This window comes from Lampetra planeri, chromosome 35 (genome assembly GCF_965212315.1).
Source record: "Lampetra planeri chromosome 35, kcLamPlan1.2.h2, whole genome shotgun sequence".
Classification (NCBI taxonomy): Eukaryota; Metazoa; Chordata; class Hyperoartia; order Petromyzontiformes; family Petromyzontidae; genus Lampetra; species Lampetra planeri.
The window spans coordinates 1,602,498-1,622,202 of NC_136141.1; the positions used below are offsets into that span (position 1 = coordinate 1,602,498).

Sequence of the window (19,705 nt, forward strand, 5' to 3'; positions counted from 1 at the left end):
CCCCCCCCATCCACCTGACTCGCCCCCCCTCCTCACCCCTTCTCAAACTGGCGCGCGAGGCAGCACGGGAAGGCGGGAAACGCGCGAGCCGCGGTCGCGAGACCCCCGTGTCAAAGTGTGCGGGGGGGTGCTGGTGAGGGTGAGGGGGCGGGGCTGGTGAGGGGGCGGGGCTGGTGAGGGTGAGGGGAGGGAGCTGGTGAGGGTGAGCTGGTGAGGGGGGGGGGTGGTGAGGGGGCGGGGCTGGTGAGGGGGTGCAGCGTGGCTGGTAACAAGTAGGCAGACAGTGGGGGGGGGGGGGGTCGTTACGGACTTCGCCAGGGGGTGCATGAAGAAGACTGGGAGAGAGTATGAGGTGGGGGGGAAAGAGTGAGGGGGGTGAGGGCGAGTGAGAGGGTGGGGGTGAGAGGGGGAGAGTGATAGGTGGGGAGTGAGAGGGGGGGTGAGGCGAGGGAGAGTGAGGGGGGGTGAGTGAGGGGGGGGTGAGTGAGGGGGGGTGAGTGAGAGGGGGGGTGAGTGAGAGGGGGGGGTGAGTGAGAGGGGGGGGTGAGTGAGAGGGGGGGTGAGAGGGGGGTGAGGCGGGGGAGGAGTGAGGAGGGGGGGGTGAGAGGGGGGAGGAGTGACCTGGGGGGGTGTAACGCTGAATCGCTTCGTGTATCATTGCAATCAATTTTACCTTACGCATACATGAGAGTCGTGCGTTAAATAACACGATTTAATCCGCTAATGATTTGCGTTCTTTCCCGCAATAATCAAGTCGTTATCGTGAGGTAAAATCGTGGATATCCATCGTTCGATTATCATCGTCTAGGGTCGGGTGAGAGCAAGTGGAGCCATGCGTCGCTCCGCTGCCCCGAGCGTCAAGAGGGCTCGCTTCACGCCTCCTGCTGCTGCTGCCCATCATCCTGCTGCTGCTGCTGCCTCTGCTGCCCCTCAGGTGCGAGGAACCCAACCCGATGCGGGGGCAGGAGGAGCGTGAGAGGGAACGTGAGAGAGTGACGATGACTTTAGTGGCGGCGTGAGACCGCCCAGGTGTGGGGGACGTGGGGGAAATGGTCCCTCGTTTTGTGTCAACAAGATACGATTTTCACTATGAGACCTCTTTTACCAGTGGAAAAATATAGTAATAGGGGTTTACCCTTTCAACTGGTACAAAAACTGACACCTTTATACAAGGGGTCATGTTGTGGTTATTGCAAACATGATCCCTTGTATAAAGGTGTCAGTTTTTTGTACCAGATAAAAGGGCAAAACCCTATTACTAAACTAAGTTACGATTTTCACGGCAGTGAGATCCGTGGGAATTGGTAGTGACGCTGCGTGAGAAACTGCGTGGCTTGTACGAGTAGTAACGCTATTGTTTTTGCCGAATAATCTATTATGTTAAGTGCGTTCATGTTATGTTAAGTTGTGTGTATAGTAACAACATGTGGTTGGGTGTTTATGCGAGAGAGAAAAAAGTGTGGGGGGGTGGCGCTCATCTCCCGTGACGCTGGCCTGGGAGGGACATTGGTGGAAATTCCACATTCCCATGCCGGTGACCAGTCTCCCTAAAGGACGAACACTTACCCTCGGAGTTGAGGGGTGTTTATTGAACAGGCGACATTCCTATTTTGAGTCGAATGCTCTGTGATCTCAGCGACACCTACCCTGGCGAAGCACGTACACAATGTACGTGTACTATTCTTTGTCACTCCACTGCTGGATGAAGGCATCCCCCATACCTTGTGGGTTGTTTGATCATACAGTACTTCATTCAACACGCTCGTGGTCACTTGAGGGTTGGTGGAGACGGAGAGCGTAGAAGTTGGAGCAGAATTGTAAAAACTATTTATTTTGCTGCAATGCCCTCTGCTGTCCAAAACGTTTTTTTCACGCAGCTTTTAGCAGCTGTATATATATTTTAGTGTCCCAATATAAATAAAAACACCCAATCATTTTTATTCTTGGTTCTTTCGGTAAAGTCACGTAGAAGAGAAATAATCAAATTATTTATTCTTGCTGTGGATTTCACACCTGAGGATGATTGCTTGTGTTGCGGTCGAAACGTGAGAATTTTTATTGTTTTATATTTATATTATTTGATTATTTCCATTCTACGTGACTTTACCGAAATAACCAAGAATATGAATCCCTGCAGTCACGAAAGCTTTAAATCAAAACCTAATCATTTTGTTTTATTTTACCAGGTAAGGCCCACTGAGCTATGTAGCTCGTTTTCAGAAGCGTCCCGGCTATCACAAATGATAGCGCAACGAAGTGGCTAATCACGTGGATATGTATAGCAGGCACATACTCTAAATGCACTACTACATCTTATATTATTTGGGTCTTTGGGTAAAGTCACGTAGATAGAAAAAATAATAACAATAAAATAGTAAAAAGGAATACAAAATGTAAATGGTGGGTCTCCTTGCCTACACGGAACAATGTTCTGGGTGATCATCGGCTGTAGCTGGGCATGGCTCACTGATGAGCCATTATGAGGGCAAAGCGCATCCATGCCTGTGTGCAAGTGAGCCAGCAAAGTCATTCATTATTTTAATAATTGATTAATTGTATTTTCTGGTCACCTGTAGACAGCCCTATTAACGAGGTGTGTGAGCAGTGTCAAGACATGTCAATTGTGTGCCACTGCTGTAGGTAGATACACTTTTGTTTTTAAGTAGTTACGTTTGTTGCCCACTTATGGCATTTTGAGTTGAGGAAATTTTCGTAGAGAAACAGAAAAGGTGAGAGATGACATTTTCTGTGCGTGAATATTGCTCGTCTGGGATATAGAGGAAAACATCCAATCTCGGCTCAGGAAATGGGTGGTTAACCAAATGCCACGTGTCACATTTTCCACGAGTAAAATTCCCCACCAAGAGCTGCACACCCTCCCCTCCCCACCCAGCCCCTCCCCACCCTCCCCACCCAGCCCCTCCCCACCTAGCCCCACCCCTCCCATTTTTGGATGCACGACGGACGGACACAATAATCCCCTGTGGGCTGGTGTAACCAGGAGGTCCTACCAGTATAAAGACACAACCTACCTCTTTCACCCCATACGGTTACCTCCATGTGTATTGTCTGGTTTGTGCTTGTGGAGTGTTAGTAGCGCATAGTGGGTGCTGTCATGTATAAGTCTACTTTTTATTGAGTAAGTAAAATGTTACGCATTGACACCATAGATTGTAATGGTCTGCCCACGTGGTTTCTGACTCCTTTCTATTCCACATGTACAGCTCAAGTGGCTGGACATGTGTCCCAAGATGCCTCAAGGGACCGCAGATATGGTTGTGAAGAGCCCAGAACCTCCCAACAGCCAGGCAACCACCATGCCCGACCCACCTGATTTATCAGACAAAACATTGCTCTCCAACCAGCAAGGAGGTAGGTACACTATACAGGAGGTCGTGGGTTCTATCCCGACCCTGATGCCTGTATATTTTAAGTTTGCATGTTCTCCCTGTGGTCGTGTTGCTTTCTTTGCAGGTCCTCTGGTTTTTTCCTGCACATTAGTGAAACATGCACTTAGAGTATTTGGCTGATATAAATCTCCATGTGATAAGCCACTTCGTTGGGCTATTATATGTGGCCAGGTCACTTCTAAACAAAGAGCTATATAGCTCAGTGGGCTTTACCTGGTAAAATAAAAATAAAAGTTTAGTTAGTTTAGAACTCTAGGGGATTGTACGTAAGATTGAGACATCAGCTGCAATGTATCCACTCTTGGATGAAGGCTTCTCCAAACCATTGCCATCTCTCGTGGTTTTCCGAAGCAACAATTCATTTAGCCCCCTGATTTCATCACTCCATTTCTGCGGTGGGTGTACTCTAGAGTATTTTCCCTTCATCAAGGCCTTGTGTAACGTTGCTGTGTTCAGAAATACCACCATTGTTTCTGTGTCAAACGAGCATGGGGCAGTGCTTACCTAAAGCGTTACTCATCTTATTAACCACAGAGGTATGATGGGCTAAGTCATCCCCCAATGGGAAGTTGAACTTACAACTTTCCAAATTGCAAGCTGCATGCTGTAACCGCAACACCACCTGCCAAGTCATTCCTGTAATGTCCAACCTAAAAAAATCCTTTAGTGCAATTTGTTTTTCCACTGATGTATCTGTTTTCTGCAGATGTCGAAGCAGATCTTATCAAAAGGCCCGAGGCAGCAAGGACCTTCTTGGTGCCAAGAAAACACATCTACAATTCTCTTACCCCAAAATCACCTGCTGCAATGAAAGTGCAGCGTTCCGACGAACAGAATGACCACACTGCAGAGAACAATCCACTGAAAGATAACGGGGGTTGTTCCGCTACAAAGTACTACAGTGTAATGTGGGGTAAAGCATCCAAGAAGAAGCACAAGAAGTGGGAGGGCGATGCTGTTCTGATCACAAGTGGCCGATTGGTGAACCTTAAAGACATGGAAGGCAAGGACATCTGCAAAGGTATTGATGTGCTGTAATTATACAGGGTGTTTCAAAAAGATTGACCTAATTTCAAACATATAGCGATTTCAAATTGGGTCCATCTTTTTGAAACACCCTGTATTTGGCAATCTAAGATTTAGTCTTATCGCTACAATAACGAACATTTCTATAATTTGTAGGCATATAATTATTCAATGGTTAAAATGATTCAATGATCATTGAATGATTAAAATGGATTTTGGATAATTTGTGGATTTTTAAGTCTGATATTTAAAATGATGCACATTATATGCGGTGGTAGAGTGGATATCGTACTACACTATGAACCCTATTCCCTGTTTTTGATTCCCAACCATGGCTGATATCAGTGTGGAGTGATATCTCAACAAGTCTTGCCCCCCCCCCCTCGCCAACCTGCACTGACCAGCGTGGTAATATTATAGGCTGTGGGTATACGTGGTGGGCAGTGTAGCAAGAGCCATTATGGTGTTGCACTTCTATGCTATCCACCTTTATCAACCCCTATTGACTAGCGTTGTGAATTCTGGCCAAACAATCTCCACGACCCACACAATGTGTGGAGGCCCTCATCTCGCAGTGGACTGAAAAATGTACTCTGTACACAGGTGCATATACTGTAAACACACACACAGCAACGTGTGTGCACAGGTACAGGCTACAACAAGCGTGAGCTGGAGAGCCTGTCGGAGGGACATACTTTGGTGATCAGTGGAAAGGAGATCGAGGTGATGGGGTTGATTTCGTGTGAAGATTACGCAAACGGAAGGTGCTTCCAGGTCTCCGGCGCCAGCTGCGACTCAGCCGCTTCTACCGCCACTCCTAACAAGGCTGCTAGGCCCTATGCGAGCCCATTCCGGGCCGTCACAGGAGCAGCAGAGAAGTCCCGCGTCACTGAGACAAAAGTCTACAAGCCTCGCTTTAACCCCTTTGCTCCAAGTAAGACCTTGTGCGTGTGTGTGTGTGTGTGCGCTCACATTCTAACCAATGATTGTTCGAGCGTTAGTCTGAAAATTTTGTGATGGGCACTGCTGGAATATTGCAAATGTGTGCTTTGATTTTAATGTAGCAAAATTATTTACAAATAACTATTGGCCATCATTCACATTTCACCTACCTTTACTGGCAACTGTCAGAATAAATAGCTCATATTTGTTTCTCTCATGAAGTAGCCTTGCTGAAAGGTACAACAGTTGGTAAAGGTGTTTGATACACGACACACTGGTTAGATATCTAAAGTGCCTTTCGGTTTAGTTAAGAACCCATTAGCTTATGACCAAATCACCTGAGATCTACAATCAGGGATGCAGTTAGATAGTGCTGGGATGGGTGACCACCATGCATAAAGGGTGTTATAGGCTGCAGGGCTACGTGGTGGGCAAGAGGAAACAATGTAAAAAAATCCATTGCTATGCTGTACTTCTATGCTTCCGCATCCATACTCTCCACATTCACCAATCTTCACGAACCAGAATGCTGAAGTATGGTCAGTATGGTCACCACGATCTCTACTAGACCATACACATACACGGGCGTAAGGGGACATGATAGATTCAAGGTTTCCACAGCTTTGATTAATAAATATATATTTTTTACTTCATATGAGTTAATACTGCGTGTGTGACTTCATCACCAGTTGTTTCTTAAGTCGCCCTCCCGTAGACCACAAAGATAAACCACGAAATAGGATTTACATTCCCACTCTTCAATAATTAGGATGTTAGGTTCCCACTCCTAATTCGCTCCTTGCAGAGACCGGGTGGAAGGAGGGTGACTTCATCAGCAACTGGAAAAGTGACAGATGCAGTCATACCCAAATTAAGTAAAAAAATATAATACATGGAAAACATTCACTCGTTTTCATTAGCAATGAATATTTTTTTACCTGCTTCAAAAAATGCAGATGGAAATGATTGGTTCAAAGGCTGTGGAACTGAAATGTTGTTTTATGTGATGTGGTGAGATAGATGCATGTGTATTTTTACATCTATTGCTTATAATTAACCACGAAAGCACATCATGAGGTTTGTGTAGATAAACAATTTTTCACTGAATTGGTACCCATGGTTTTCGTAGAGTTTCTCTTGTCTATATTGTCAGGCTACCTTTGACACGACTCGGCTGATGAGACTCAAGAAAGTTAACGCCGGTTCAGCATTTATCCGTTAAAACAAATGCAGCTGAAAAAAACATTGGTCCAGGTTAGCCCGTGGGCTGATGAACTGAATTACTATCTATATTTTATGCGGTGAGAAAGACCCTTGTCCACCTATCAAAAGAAGCGTTTTTATTATTACACGCTTTTATTTAACTCACTTTGTTGTGGTATTCTCAAAAAATCTTGTAACTCAAATTTTACCCTGTTCCCAATGTGCTATCAACTGCAAACTTGGTATACTTATGTCATACTGATGACAAGACTGTATTCTATCATAAAAAATCAAAACATATTTTAAAACATTCTTTTACACGCTTTTGATAAACTCACTCTGTTGTCGTATCCTCAACTCTGTTGTATCCTCAAATCTTGTAACTCAATTTGAACCCACTTCCCAATGTCGTATCGACTGCAAACTTGTTATACGTATGTCATACTGGTGACAATACTATATTCTATCATTAAAAAATCAAAATAGATATTTTTAAACGATATTTTTTATATGTTATGTTTCGGCTTGGGTGTAATTGTGCACGCTCAACTGACGTTGGCTGTAAATCACCACGGCCCCTTACGTTATGGCAAGCCTCGGGGCCACTTCCTGGAGTCGTGGAGTTCTGCCATTACTCGTACGGTACATTTCATTAAAGCGTGTTTTAAAAAAAAGTATTTTTAAATATGATTTTGCTTTGGGTCCTCAGATGCACTTGTGATGCCCCAGCCAAGTCCTGCCCATCAGTGGCAGAACAATGCGGCCGGCCTGCCCATGGGAGACGTCGTGGTCGACCCCCACCTCGTCATGCACCTAAGGCCACACCAGCGAGAAGGGGTCGTTTTTCTTTACGAGGCCGTCATGGGCATGAGGTGAGGGCACTTTAGAGGGACGACAGCGTTCGCATTGTGTCGCCACATAACGTGTCTTAGGGCTACGTTTGTTCACACACACACACACAAGGTGTACGATGCATAATTTAGGTACGCATTCAAACATTGAAACGTAATAATGCTTACTTTGCTCGTATATGCGAATGCTATAACTGGTTTATTAACAATTGTGTTTACAAATTTTTACTGGTATTCTTTCTAAATGTTGTAATTATTGAAGTTCTTATTAAATCATATAATAATACATTTTTACTTAACCTTCGTGACTGCAGGAACTCATATTCTTGGTTCTTTCGGTCAAGTCACGTAGATAGAAACAAACAAAAAATAAAAAAATTGAAAAGAATTAAAGCAAAAAACCCAATTTTGATTTTATTTTACTATTTTTTGGTGGTTTTAAAATCAATTATTTTCAACGTATTATTTAAAGGCAATTTCATTGTATTATATATATTTTCTACGTGACTTTACCAAAAGAACCAAGAATATAATAATAGAATGCGGTATTATTTGGTTCTTTCGGTAATGTCATGTAGATAGAAAAATAATAATAATAAATGAAGTGAAAAAAAACCCCGGTAATGTAGACTGTAGCCTGGTTCTTAATCGGAGTGAGTGTACTGGCAGTCTATAATGTAGACTGTAGCCTGGTTTTTAAGCTGGTGAGCGTATTGGCAGTCTATGAAGTTGACTGTATTAAACTGACTCGGTATTGAAAATAAAGTACGTCTTGCGTTTGTAGTTTAGTTGTTCACCTGCAGTAATAATTAAGTGGCTCCAGTGTGAGCTGAAGATTCTCAACCACTGCTTTGCCCAACAACTTCTTCAAAATGAAACAATCCTCCTAGTGAAGAGCTCCTCGTTTGCCCATGAATGAAGCCACGTCAAAGCCTCTCAAAATCAGTAAAGGAGTACATTGGAAGAAATGTGCATTTGTGCGATGTATCTATGGTAAGTGGTGATGATCTACATTTGTAGTTTTTTTTTACAAGGTGACACTTCTTTATTCTGTGGCTGAGTTGAAGAGTTGAAACTTCTTTAACGTCAGATCAAAACGAAGTATAAAATTGATGGCTTCGGCAAAAGCTAAATGGCGTGGTGCGATTCCACCGGTCAATGCACAATTAGCTGTACCATACAATGTGACCTTTTAGCAGTATCAAAATGAGAAAAGATTTTACCCTTTCTAGCAATAAAACAGGTGTTAAGATGTTCAAACACAAAATAGATACCTTTTTCAAGGAATAAAGTCTACATTAACCACGCGTACTTGTGGTGAATATACATCCTCTGATAATATATCCATTTACTTTTAAACTGATTGGCCTACACCAGAGACAGCCTTCTTCATGGACTAGTCTCACCAGTGTTAATGCAGACTTGATTCTTTGCAAAAACGATCTATTTGGTGTTTGAACATCATAACACTTGTTTTATTACCAGAAAGCGTAAAACCGATTCTCATGGTTGTACCGTAACCGTGTTTTTTGTTTGTCTGTCCCAGGTCTCCTGCTGTTCAGGGAGCCATCTTGGCCGATGAGATGGGCCTGGGGAAGACCCTGCAGTGCATTGCACTCGTGTGGACGCTGTTGCGGCAGGGCCCGTATGGCAATCGGCCCTCCCTACACAAGGTGCTGATCGTCACTCCCGGAAGCCTGGTGCGCAACTGGAGCCGTGAATTTAACAAGTGGCTGGGCGTGGAGAGAATCCGCGTCTTCACCGTTGACCAGGTACAGTCTGTTCTCCTATAACGCGGTATTTGCGTTCCTGAAGAACACCGAGTTATGGAAAAATCGCGTTATAATAAATAAAAAAGAATATAGGGTTAAGCACAGTCCGAGATAACACGTGAGGTGCGTACGCAGGCTGAACAAAGACTGAGGCGCTTGAATAGCATCTAGAAGCATCCAGCAGCATCCCGCATTTTGTGATGCTACACCGAGGCAGCTGCACGACCGCTTATTCCTATTCGCACGACATAGTTCTGTTCACTCAATCGTATGTATCTCTGGCTGTCCGCCTGAATTAAGTCGCCAAATTCTACATGTTTACCTTGGTCCGTGAAGCGATAAAAGCGGTGCAAGCCTGCAGCTATATTTGCTCACACCAATGCTAACTGAGCTCCCTCCAGTGGAGGGGCCTCCACTGGAGGGAGCTCAAGAGAGGCCCTCTGGAATGGTATTTGGCCTCCTCTCCCATGCTAGCCACATACCTTGGAAGAGACGGGAGGACCTTCACTTTACTCCATCGTGCACGACCTAACGATAGGCTCGTGATGGCTATACATTGGCTCAGGGCTGTCGACGGAGATGAGCGCTTCCCAATGCTAGCCTGAGCAGGGAGGTATTTTGACCTTTCATTGAATGAGCGTAATACGTCTTGATACAATTTGCGGCCATCTGAGCGATGCAGCCAATGTTTTTAAAAACAACTTGAGCCTTCATTGCCATTATACCTGCATAAAGGTCGGACCAGCTTGAGAAATAGGTACTGTGCATGTTAGTTCACTGGCGGGTTAAGCGTACGTACATACACAGCCATTTACTTTCCACTACTTGCTGAGGGCCTCCCCACACAGTGCGAGCCTTGGGGGTACTTTGACCATATTTCACCACGCTGGTCAATAATGGTTGGTAACGGTGGCACCATAGAAGTACATTACATACATTTTTTTTTCTCTACACTGTTCCCTCCTGCCCACCATTTACCCCTGCAGCTTCTAATAACTAATTGTGCATAGTGCTCGCTCATCCAAGCACTCCTCAGGCTCAGCCTTGCATAGCTTCCGTGATTGGGTGCATTCCGGGTGATTTGGTCATAGGCTTAATCATGCACAGATAGAAAAATACAACAAAAACATTCGCACAAAATTTCTCAACCGTAGTGATCTTCTAGGCTTGAATGTGTGTGTATACAACAGGAACACAAGGTGGAGGAGTTCATGAAGTCGCCCATCTACCCGGTGCTCATCATCAGCTACGAAATGGTGCTGCGCTGCATCGATGCTGTGCGCGTCATCCCCTTCGGCCTCGTCATCTGTGACGAGGGTCACCGCCTCAAGAACAGCAGCATCAAAACGGCGTCGGCCATCGACAGCCTGCCCTGCAAGCGACGCATCCTCCTCACGGGTGACCTATCGCTGCGCAGCGGTCACGTGACAACTCGCGCGCACATCAGCCAGGGTGGCAACCCCTTGGGAGCCTCGCGGCTTCGTTCACTGCAACTGCTCGACGCCCGTTCTTCTACTCTTGTCGTTCCTGCTTGTAGGTACGCCCATTCAGAATGACCTGCAGGAGTTTTATTCCATCGTGGAGTTTGTGAACCCTGGGATACTGGGCTCCGCGGCAGCCTTCCGGAAGGTTTTTGAGGAACCCATAGTCCAGTCACACCAGCCCTCTGCCTCCCTGGTGGGTTAACTTGCAAAGCTGACAATGCCAAAGTCATGCCACTCATTGCTGTGCGCGTAACAACTCACCCACCACCATTACCCACAATACAATGCATTTCCACCGTGGTTCCCTACAGTGTTTTGTTGATGCTTTCAGGGTGTGTTCTCTGCAAGTTAAATAATTAACGTACAATATAAAAAAAATCGAATTCAATTGATAATTACTTCGATGTCGCCAGTGTCACAAAAGACTAGACATGTACCATGAGTCTTAAGCCTGCAACGATGATGTGGACCACCGGCTCGCTTGTGCTTTCTACGCCGCCTTCAGGAGGATAAGCAGCTGGGGGAGACGCGCGCTGCCGAGCTGCAGCGGTTGACGGGGCTCTTTGTGCTGCGGCGCACGCAAGAGATCAACGAGCGCTACCTGCCGCCCAAGCGGGAGTTTGTGGTGATGTGCCGACCCACGCCACTGCAGATTCAGCTCTACCGCAGGCTTCTGGCGTCTCCGGCCGTGCGGAGCTGTCTGAACCGCGTGACCACCGACCGTAGCCCTCACCTCGTGTGCATCAGCGCTCTCAAGAAGCTCTGCAACGATCCTTGCCTCCTGTACAAGACGCTGCAGGTACGCGCGCACACGCATGCACAGGGAGCTTTTGTAGAGTGAACAACAAGACAAATTTAGCAATGATTTGTCGCTGAATTTGGTTGCGATAATTGGCAATGCATTTGCTTGTGAAGATTGTTCTTTTACTTACCAGTGAGCCATACAAATCTCATTGGCACGTTAAACACTTGTACACATCATAGTTTAACTTGTTTGACTGTGTCTGGTCATGCGCAGGGCCTTGCAACAGAAATTTGGCCTCAACCAAAAAAAATTATCTAATTTGAATAATGGCAGCTAAAATTTGCGTGTTAAGGAAGAATAATAAGGCACAAGCACATCTGTAATTTTTCCCAAAATGCGTCTGTCCTTGGAAGTTTAGTTCATGATTTATAATTCTGAAAATAAAATCAATATAAATGTCATATAACGTATGAAGTTGGATTTTAATTTAATATTTTTGAACGTGTATATATTTTTGTGTTTAATTGATAAGCATGTGACAACGTATGAATGAAAATCATTGAATAATTGTTCGCTGTTTGGGACCCTGAATTTAAAATGGCGTTGATGCAGGTGGATGTCGGTTGCGTTTTTAACCGTTTACAGAAAGCAGAAGCTCTCCGTAAGGGGCAGAAAAAGCAAGACTCCGAGGAAGAGTCGGATGTGTCTCTATACGACGGACTTTACGAGGAGTTCTCTTTGATCTACAACCCAGAGAGCACCAGCAAACTAGAGTCGGGGAAGCTGCGAGTGCTAGCTCGGCTGCTGGAGGCCATGCATCAAAAAACACCCGTTGAGCGGTTAGTGACCCTCCACCCTGTCAACAAAATAACCAAACTTTTTTTGTTGTAACCTTCATTGTTAACCTGCTCACACGAGCAACAGGGCAGCGGTCATCTCGGTTGGTGGCTCCAAGCCAGTGGTGGAAATTTCACGTTCCCATCGTGGGACAAGTCCCTCCACATCACCGCCTCTGTTGATACCCCACAAAGCCGTGCTACTCATCATATTGATCCCAGAGGGGGCTATGGGCCGAGTTGAATCTCGACCAGGATATCAATATGCCACCTTTATTTAAATGTACACGTACAGCCCTTTTCTCATTCCACTGCTCGACGAGGGCCTCCACACACTGTGCCAGTCGAGGGGATTATTTTGACCACATTTCTCCACCGCTCGGTGTGTGCTGAAGGCAGGGAGCATAGAGGTAGGAGCGCAGCAGCAGTGCATTTGCAATAATGGATCTTGCTGCATTTCTGTTTGCTGCGTTACATGGTGGTTACTCATCTGAGCATCTCCACAGGTGCTTAATATCATGGAATGAGAAGTGGTGAGGTGTACGACATCAACGATGGTTCCGATAATCTCTTGACCTTGATCCAAAGTGTCTAAATCACCCATAACTTCCCAGGCATCTCTTGCAATATCTCCATTGTCTCAGAGGGCTATCACTTGATCTTAAGAATGGCTATATTTGTGTCACAGGGTGGTACTGGTAAGCAACTCCACCCAGATGCTCGACGTCCTGGCTCGCTGCTGTTCAAGCTGGGGCTACAGCTGGGCGCGACTGGACGGCACAACGCCCGTGTCCCAACGACAGCATCTTCTGGAGAACTTCAACAGCCGCTTCTCCACGCACTCCGTATTCCTGTTGAGCTCCAAGGCCGGAGGCGTGGGCCTCAACCTCGTTGGAGCTTCCCGCCTCGTCCTCTATGACATCGACTGGAACCCTGCCAATGACATCCAGGTGCTGTGGCCCTTTTGCTCAAACTCATCAGATTCCGGCAAGGGGATGAGTTTCACATGAAAAACATTTAGGAATTCAGATTTTTAAGGAAAATTTCTGATGTTTTCTTTTTAGATTTCCAGTTCATTCACAATAGGTAACAAATGAACAAGTCTGAATGCGACCAAAAGTGACGAAACCCGGTGTCACGTGGCACCAATTTTGGCAGGAAAAGGGGTGGACAGTAACACCATGTTGGTGACGTCGCTTCTTATGACGTCACATTTTTAGATCAATCGGAAACATCAACTATTTTGGATCAATAAAAAAATCCTGATTATTTTGATTGATGCAAAAAACAAAACCAGTTAAACATTCTAAATATTTACGAAACAGAAAAATGTAAGGGGGGACCGTGTTTGATATCAATGTCTGTTCGTGGCTTACAGATCCTGTCAGCTTTCTTCAGTTTTTGCAATTGTCTCTGGGCACCACAGTGTAAAAGGCAATCTTTAGTTACTGTTTGTCAATCAAAATTGTTGCTCTCTCACCACCTGACATGTCAGCCTAACAGAAATACTTTGTTACAATGCTGTGTGAATCGTGCATATCTCACATACTGCTTATAATCGAGTTTCAGGAGGCTATATTTTTTAAACGGAATATTGAGCCTGATTATTACATTTATTTTAAGGTTTGTTCAGAATGTGAATCGTCTGAAATACCAATGCTACGATAAACATAGCAGAAAATGTATCAGAATGAAAGCGTTTAGAAACAAGTTCATGTATATCATTATATTCGATTGTGTATACATACTCTGAACAATAATGATGTTTACATGAGTGGTGACTATTTTCTTGTTGCGATGTTTGTGGACAGGCCATGGCCAGGGTATGGCGTGATGGACAGCACAAGACCGTGCATATTTACAGGTTTCTGACCACAGGTGAGACTATTAAACATTTATATATCATAAGAAACTGCGGAAGGAATTAGTCAACCACACATGGAAACACCCACTGGCAGAGCCAGTGGGGGGGGTGGCACGTGCCCCCCCCCAATGATCCGATCAAAATCCCTAATTTAGATAGGATCATTGGGGTTTATTAGTAATAAATCGGCATTTTGCGACCCCCACTGCCACTGTGTAGCATATTATTACGTGCCAGGGACTCTATGAGATGATAGGACAATAGTCCATAGATAGGACAATAGTCCATAATTGGCAATAAGTAACGGCAAAGCAGTTATAAGTGACTCACAGAATTGTGCGCAGTTGCGTATACAGTACACGACTTCTCTGAAGGCATTCACCTTCAGCGAGCGCGATGCCGATCACACAACGTGGTTCGAAGTCGACCCTCTATCGATGGCTGCGCCATCGCTGCACACGCGTCAAATAAAAAGCAAGGGACAAGTCCTTACTTACTAACAACTCCTCTATCACTTTTCATTGCTGAAAATCCTGGCTCCGCCATAGGAAACACCCATACACTCTTACAAGTAATTTATCTTCTTGGCATTTTTTTTATCGTTCTGCAACAAAAGCTAATGCTTATCTGCACAAAGTAACCTCAGTAAATCATGTAATAAAGAGTCAACTGCAGTTGAGTGCTGCTTTTCTTATCTCTGATCATCTTATCCGCAACACCTGTTGTTTCTAAGGGCCTGCCAATCCGCAAATAACAAATACAATCTTTACCACAGTTTACAAAACCCCAAGAAAGTACAAATAATATTGAAAGAAAAGCAAACTCTTCATCCTGGCTGTTATGTTGTGGATTGCAATAAAGTGAAGCTTTCCTGGCACACAAGGGTCCCCATGTTTTAGTTGTTATAACATGTTGCATCACAAACAAGCTCTCATGTACAGGGTTTTATTCACCTTATCTCAACCACAGACTTGCAGGAGAGATTAGGCAGGTGTTACACACGCCCTGTGGTCCACGATATCAGACTGGAAGAAGACCGGCGTTTCTGGGTAACGTGTGTATAGTGCGTCGTGCAGTTGTACGCACGAACCTCAACTTGTGTGTTGTCCGCTTGTGGAGCTGTGCTGCGCACACTTGTATGGATTTGTGCTTCGTGAAACTCACATGGCCATGCACGCTGGTGTGACATTTAACGTTTGTGCAGAGACCATGATGCAATTGCCTGATTGTACCTGCATTTCAATAAGCTTGTTTTATTTATCCAGCAGAGCCTCACAGTTTCAAGACTGTTTTTCAATAGGATGTCCATTTTAGGTGCTTTGCGTGTGGGAGAAAACTGTAGCACCCAGAGAAAACATACACACAGAGAGGGCATAACACTCTGGTCTGCACAGACAGGTTCACTACCTACTTTATTTACTGCCATATCTTGGTCACCTTCCAGCCCAGCATGTATGGGATTTTCACAACTCTGCTCAATCCACCATATAATTTCTCCAAAGTGCTTGAACCACAGGCGTGTGTGCTCCAAGTTGTTGGTCTCACACTCCGACCATGTTTGTTCATAATCGCTTGTTTATATCGTACCCCCCATGAAGTACATTCCTGGTGGCACAAGATGCACACAGCGCTGGCCAGCAAGTGGGCATTAGTCTGACAGTAGTGGGTCATGTTGCTGTCTGGCTTCCCAATTCACTAATTTGCGATTCATTCATCAAATTTGGCCAATTACACCGGCACACATGAACTAGTTTTTGTTCCTTCCAAATAACATCACGGGATCTTAAATGTTTAAAGTGAAGCAGATGGCGCTTGTTTTAAAATGAGGCTACTCCATCATTATTAACCAGGGCGACTGCTGGGCTTGAACCACGAACGCCTCCCAACAAGCTGCAAACGCGCTGCTGCTGCTGCTGCTCGGCCGTGTCACCCGTTCCACAGGAACTATCGAGGAGAAGATTTACCAGCGCCAGGTGAGCAAGCAGGGCCTGTCCGGCAGCGTGGTGGATGCGGCGTCGTCGGCGCGCTCGGAGCACATCCGCTTCTCCCTGGAGGAACTGCGCAACCTGTTCACGCTGCACGAGGGGACTTGCTGCTTCACGCATGACCTCCTGGGCTGCCCTTGTCAAGGAGATGGCGGAATCTTGTCTGGTGAGGACTCCAGCACGGGGCTCAGTGGGATCAATATCAGCCAGGTCTTTATGGATCTTTGGGGTGCCACGGTGGCGAGATGTTAACTACCTAGCCTGGTATACAGGAGGTTGTGGGTTTGATCCAAACCTTGACGCCTGCTGTATATTTTCAGTTTGCAGATTCTCACCGTGGTCACCTGGATTTGTCTCCGTGTCCTCCGGTCTTTCCCTCCACATTTAGAGTATTAGGCTGATATAAAATGTCCACATAAGCCACTTCATAATCAACGATTTTTGGGTTTAGATCGCGTTATTTATAAATGTGTCGTAACCCTCCACCACCCGACACGGCCAATCAGTAAAAAAAGTGTCACGTTGACAAAAGACAAATAGTTCACTGCTTTAGCCCACCGGTGTGTTGAAGCGTGAAACCACAACATTTACAATTTGAGTACGACGTTTCGCTGGTAATTGCATCCAGCATCATCGGGCAATTCGCGAAAGCCTACGTGTTAAAATAAGCCACTTCCTTGAGCTATCATTTGTGGCCAGGTTGTTTCTTAAAAAGAGCTATATAGCTCAGTGGGCCTTACCTGATAAAAAAATATATTTCTGCACCCAGAACTCCACGTCCAGGATACCTCTCGCTATGGCTGTGGCTCCTCTTAGTCACGTACCGCCGACTCAATTTTACGGGCAACCTGGAAAATATTCAATGAAAAATTAAGCCCTGGATAAAAACCTAAAAAACGCTTAGAGCGTTTGGATTCTCAGGCATGATTGGCTTGGTATCGAGATCCAGTATTGTACATGTTGCATTGATTGATTTGGTTTGCATCAACCTTCCCACTTAATACATAATAATTACTTCGGCTATCATTAAGAATTGTCAGTAATTATAAAGAATGTGTTTAACTGTTCATGCCTAAAGGGTTTACCTGGAATATCATTGAAGTCCTAATTGGATGTGTGTATGTTACCAACGTATCCCTGATGATAAAAAAAGAAAAACTTTCAATGTGAAAATGCATCGTCGGTTAATGAGAGTGGTCAAAAATCCCTATGTTCATTTTTTTATTCCTTGGTTTTCTTGCAAACAGGAGCAAATAAAGACAGCCTGGTGGAGCGTACATGTCAGCTGGGCCGGGCGAGAAACTCTTCTTCGTCGGCTCAGCACAGCACCAAGGCTTTATCCATGGCCGAGCTGATGGAGTGGCATCATTTATCTTCTACTGGACTGAGTTCACTGCCCGACCCAGACCTGTACCAGGCGGCAGATGACATTACGTTTGTCATGCACAATGAAACCAAGCTTTGCTCGGAAACCACAGCGCTCACTGACAGTGTACCATGAATGGTCCACCAACCCCTCTTTGTGGCACTTTAACACATTTGCCTTTATACAAACACTTGCCTATTTAATGTTACAGTGGTTGGGAACTTAATTGTTGAATTGAAAGTGTATATATACAAGATAAATTGCCAAAGCCTCTCGCATTTGAATAGCTTATATCCTTGATATACATGGTGTCCGTAAAAGGTATCGTCCATTATTTAAGAATTGTAATCAGACAGCAGTTTGTTTGTGGTCGAATGTTGGAGTTTGGAAAAAGGTAAAGTGCGTTGTCAATGCCATGGCTGACGTGGGTAGGTTCGAGGCCTGAAACTCGATCCAATTAAAGCTTCTTTACCACTAGGTGTGTAGTTTTATTGACCTAGCTTAAACTGCTGTGTAATTATGATTTAACAATGGACAATACCATTATTGACACCCTTTATATTTTTTAACACAGTTCATGAAACGAAATAAATCGGACATTGTAAACTTGGTCAATGCAGACACGTCTTGCGTTGCTATCATCCACTACAGTCACAACATGCTCAGGATTCAATTGTGGGTAAAGGCTCTTGAGGTCTATTCCATTCTCTGCCCTTTAGATTGCTCTGTGTAACAGATTAAGATGTCTTAAATGGTCAATCCATTTTTAAACAAGATTTGTGTTGCTTTTAAAACAAATTTGATCATGTTCTTGTGAGTGCGTGTTAACTCAATAAAACAGTGCGACATGTTTTTAAATATACTTTAAGGGTAGATAGATAGACATTTGAGGTTTTAAAATATCAGCATGGTATTTATTTTCAATGTCAATTCTTAAGTGTTTTTGTTTGATTTTGGATTTTCTTTTTATTATGCTTCATTGTTTGGCAAGGACATACATTTTTCCTTAATTGTTTGTACGCGTTACTGACATTTACAACTGTGGTTATAGTTTATTTAAAGCCATGAATTCTCCAGGACACTTTCTATTTAAACAGCATCTAAATGCAGCCACATCTTAAAAGATGCTCTTCAGACACAGCGGGCATATTTATTCGTGGGGGGATGTAGCGAACTGATGTTGTTTGGCAGAGGCAAAGAAGGTCTTGAGTCTGGACAATAACGGGTAGGGTGTAGACAGCACGGACATTTGGGGGAATGGCGTTCCAGACGTTGGAGGCAGTAGTGGAGAACGAGAGACTTTCCACTGAGTGACGCGGGAGCCATTGTTTTAACAATAGCATAGATGGCAGCTTAGAGTACAGTCCAGTTAAAGGTGTGTCGAAACACATTCCTGCGGAGGGAGCTGGTAGGAACGTTGGGTTGCTCGGTCAATGGCCAGGCTCAACGGCGGCGTGGTGTATTCCGCAAATATGGCCGACTGTGAGGGCGGGCACAAGCCGGCGTGAGTAGGTTAAACGTTGAGTTTTATAAGGGCACCACGGGGTGACCGGCCCGTCTCCACCCAGCCCCACCCGCCCCAACCAGCCCCTCCCCACCCTCCCTGCACGACGGACGGACACAATAATCCCCAGTATAACAATGTTCTGTTTTTACTTGAGGTACATTCGCAAACAAATGGTTGGGGAAAGAGTGCGGTCATTCATGAAATTAAAAGGTAACTGGGGAGTTATTTGGATCCATAAATGGAGTTAATATTTTGGGACCGATTCATGTCCTGGCAAAAAAGTTGCTGCCAAAATGTGGAGGGGGAAATGGATGCCTCGTCACCAATTTCTGCCGATTTGGATGAAAAACTGCAACGTTTTGGCTAATAAGTCATTCTCAAATGAAATGTGTGAGCATTTGTATTTGCAATGTGTCGCTTGAATGTGTTTTTAAAAGTAATTTTGTTCTGTTTTGAAATAAAAGTACCTTACATACATCGTCAACGTCGGGTGGGCGTATTTTGCATCAGAAATTTACGTGAGGCCAGCTGATAGTTCATGTTGGAACCACTAAAATGCTGCTGTTGTTTGAATCCGGGTTTCATCCGCCTGTGGAGAGTGAATGGTCTCCGTCCTTTAAATTGGTCTGTAATAAGGTAGGGAACTGATAAGGGGTTGATAGGTATGCAATGGGCACCCACGTGTCGCGAGAAGTCACGTGGGTGAGTGTGAGA

The 19,705-nt window shown here is 44.9% G+C and overlaps 1 protein-coding gene across 2 annotated transcripts; it reads left to right on the plus strand.

Moving 5' to 3' along the window:
* Positions 1–19,475, plus strand: RAD54B (RAD54 homolog B). 2 transcript variants are annotated; one of them, XM_078610791.1, is made up of 15 exons: positions 1–133; positions 809–934; positions 3,225–3,372; positions 4,117–4,431; positions 5,083–5,370; positions 7,291–7,453; positions 8,979–9,204; positions 10,395–10,602; positions 10,742–10,881; positions 11,194–11,487; positions 12,079–12,272; positions 12,958–13,219; positions 14,081–14,147; positions 16,075–16,284; positions 17,366–19,475. In XM_078610791.1, exons 2-15 carry the CDS (start codon positions 833–835, stop codon positions 17,617–17,619), a joined length of 2,871 nt encoding a protein of 956 aa, XP_078466917.1. In that variant the 5' UTR covers positions 1–133; positions 809–832; the 3' UTR covers positions 17,620–19,475. The 2 variants fall into 2 exon arrangements, with proteins under 2 accessions (XP_078466917.1, XP_078466918.1); XM_078610792.1 differs by lacking the exon at positions 1–133 and having other exon boundaries at positions 646–934.
* Positions 19,476–19,705: the final 230 nt, after the last annotated feature.

Coding starts and splice junctions, on each gene's coding strand:
- RAD54B (XM_078610791.1), top strand. CDS start 833: ATGCGTCGCTCCGCTGCCCCGAGCGTCAAGAGGGCTCGCTTCACGCCT. Junction 7,454..8,978: donor GAGGCCGTCATGGGCATGAG/GTGAGGGCACTT, acceptor TGTCTGTCCCAG/GTCTCCTGCTGTTCAGGGAG. Junction 13,220..14,080: donor ACCCTGCCAATGACATCCAG/GTGCTGTGGCCC, acceptor GTTTGTGGACAG/GCCATGGCCAGGGTATGGCG.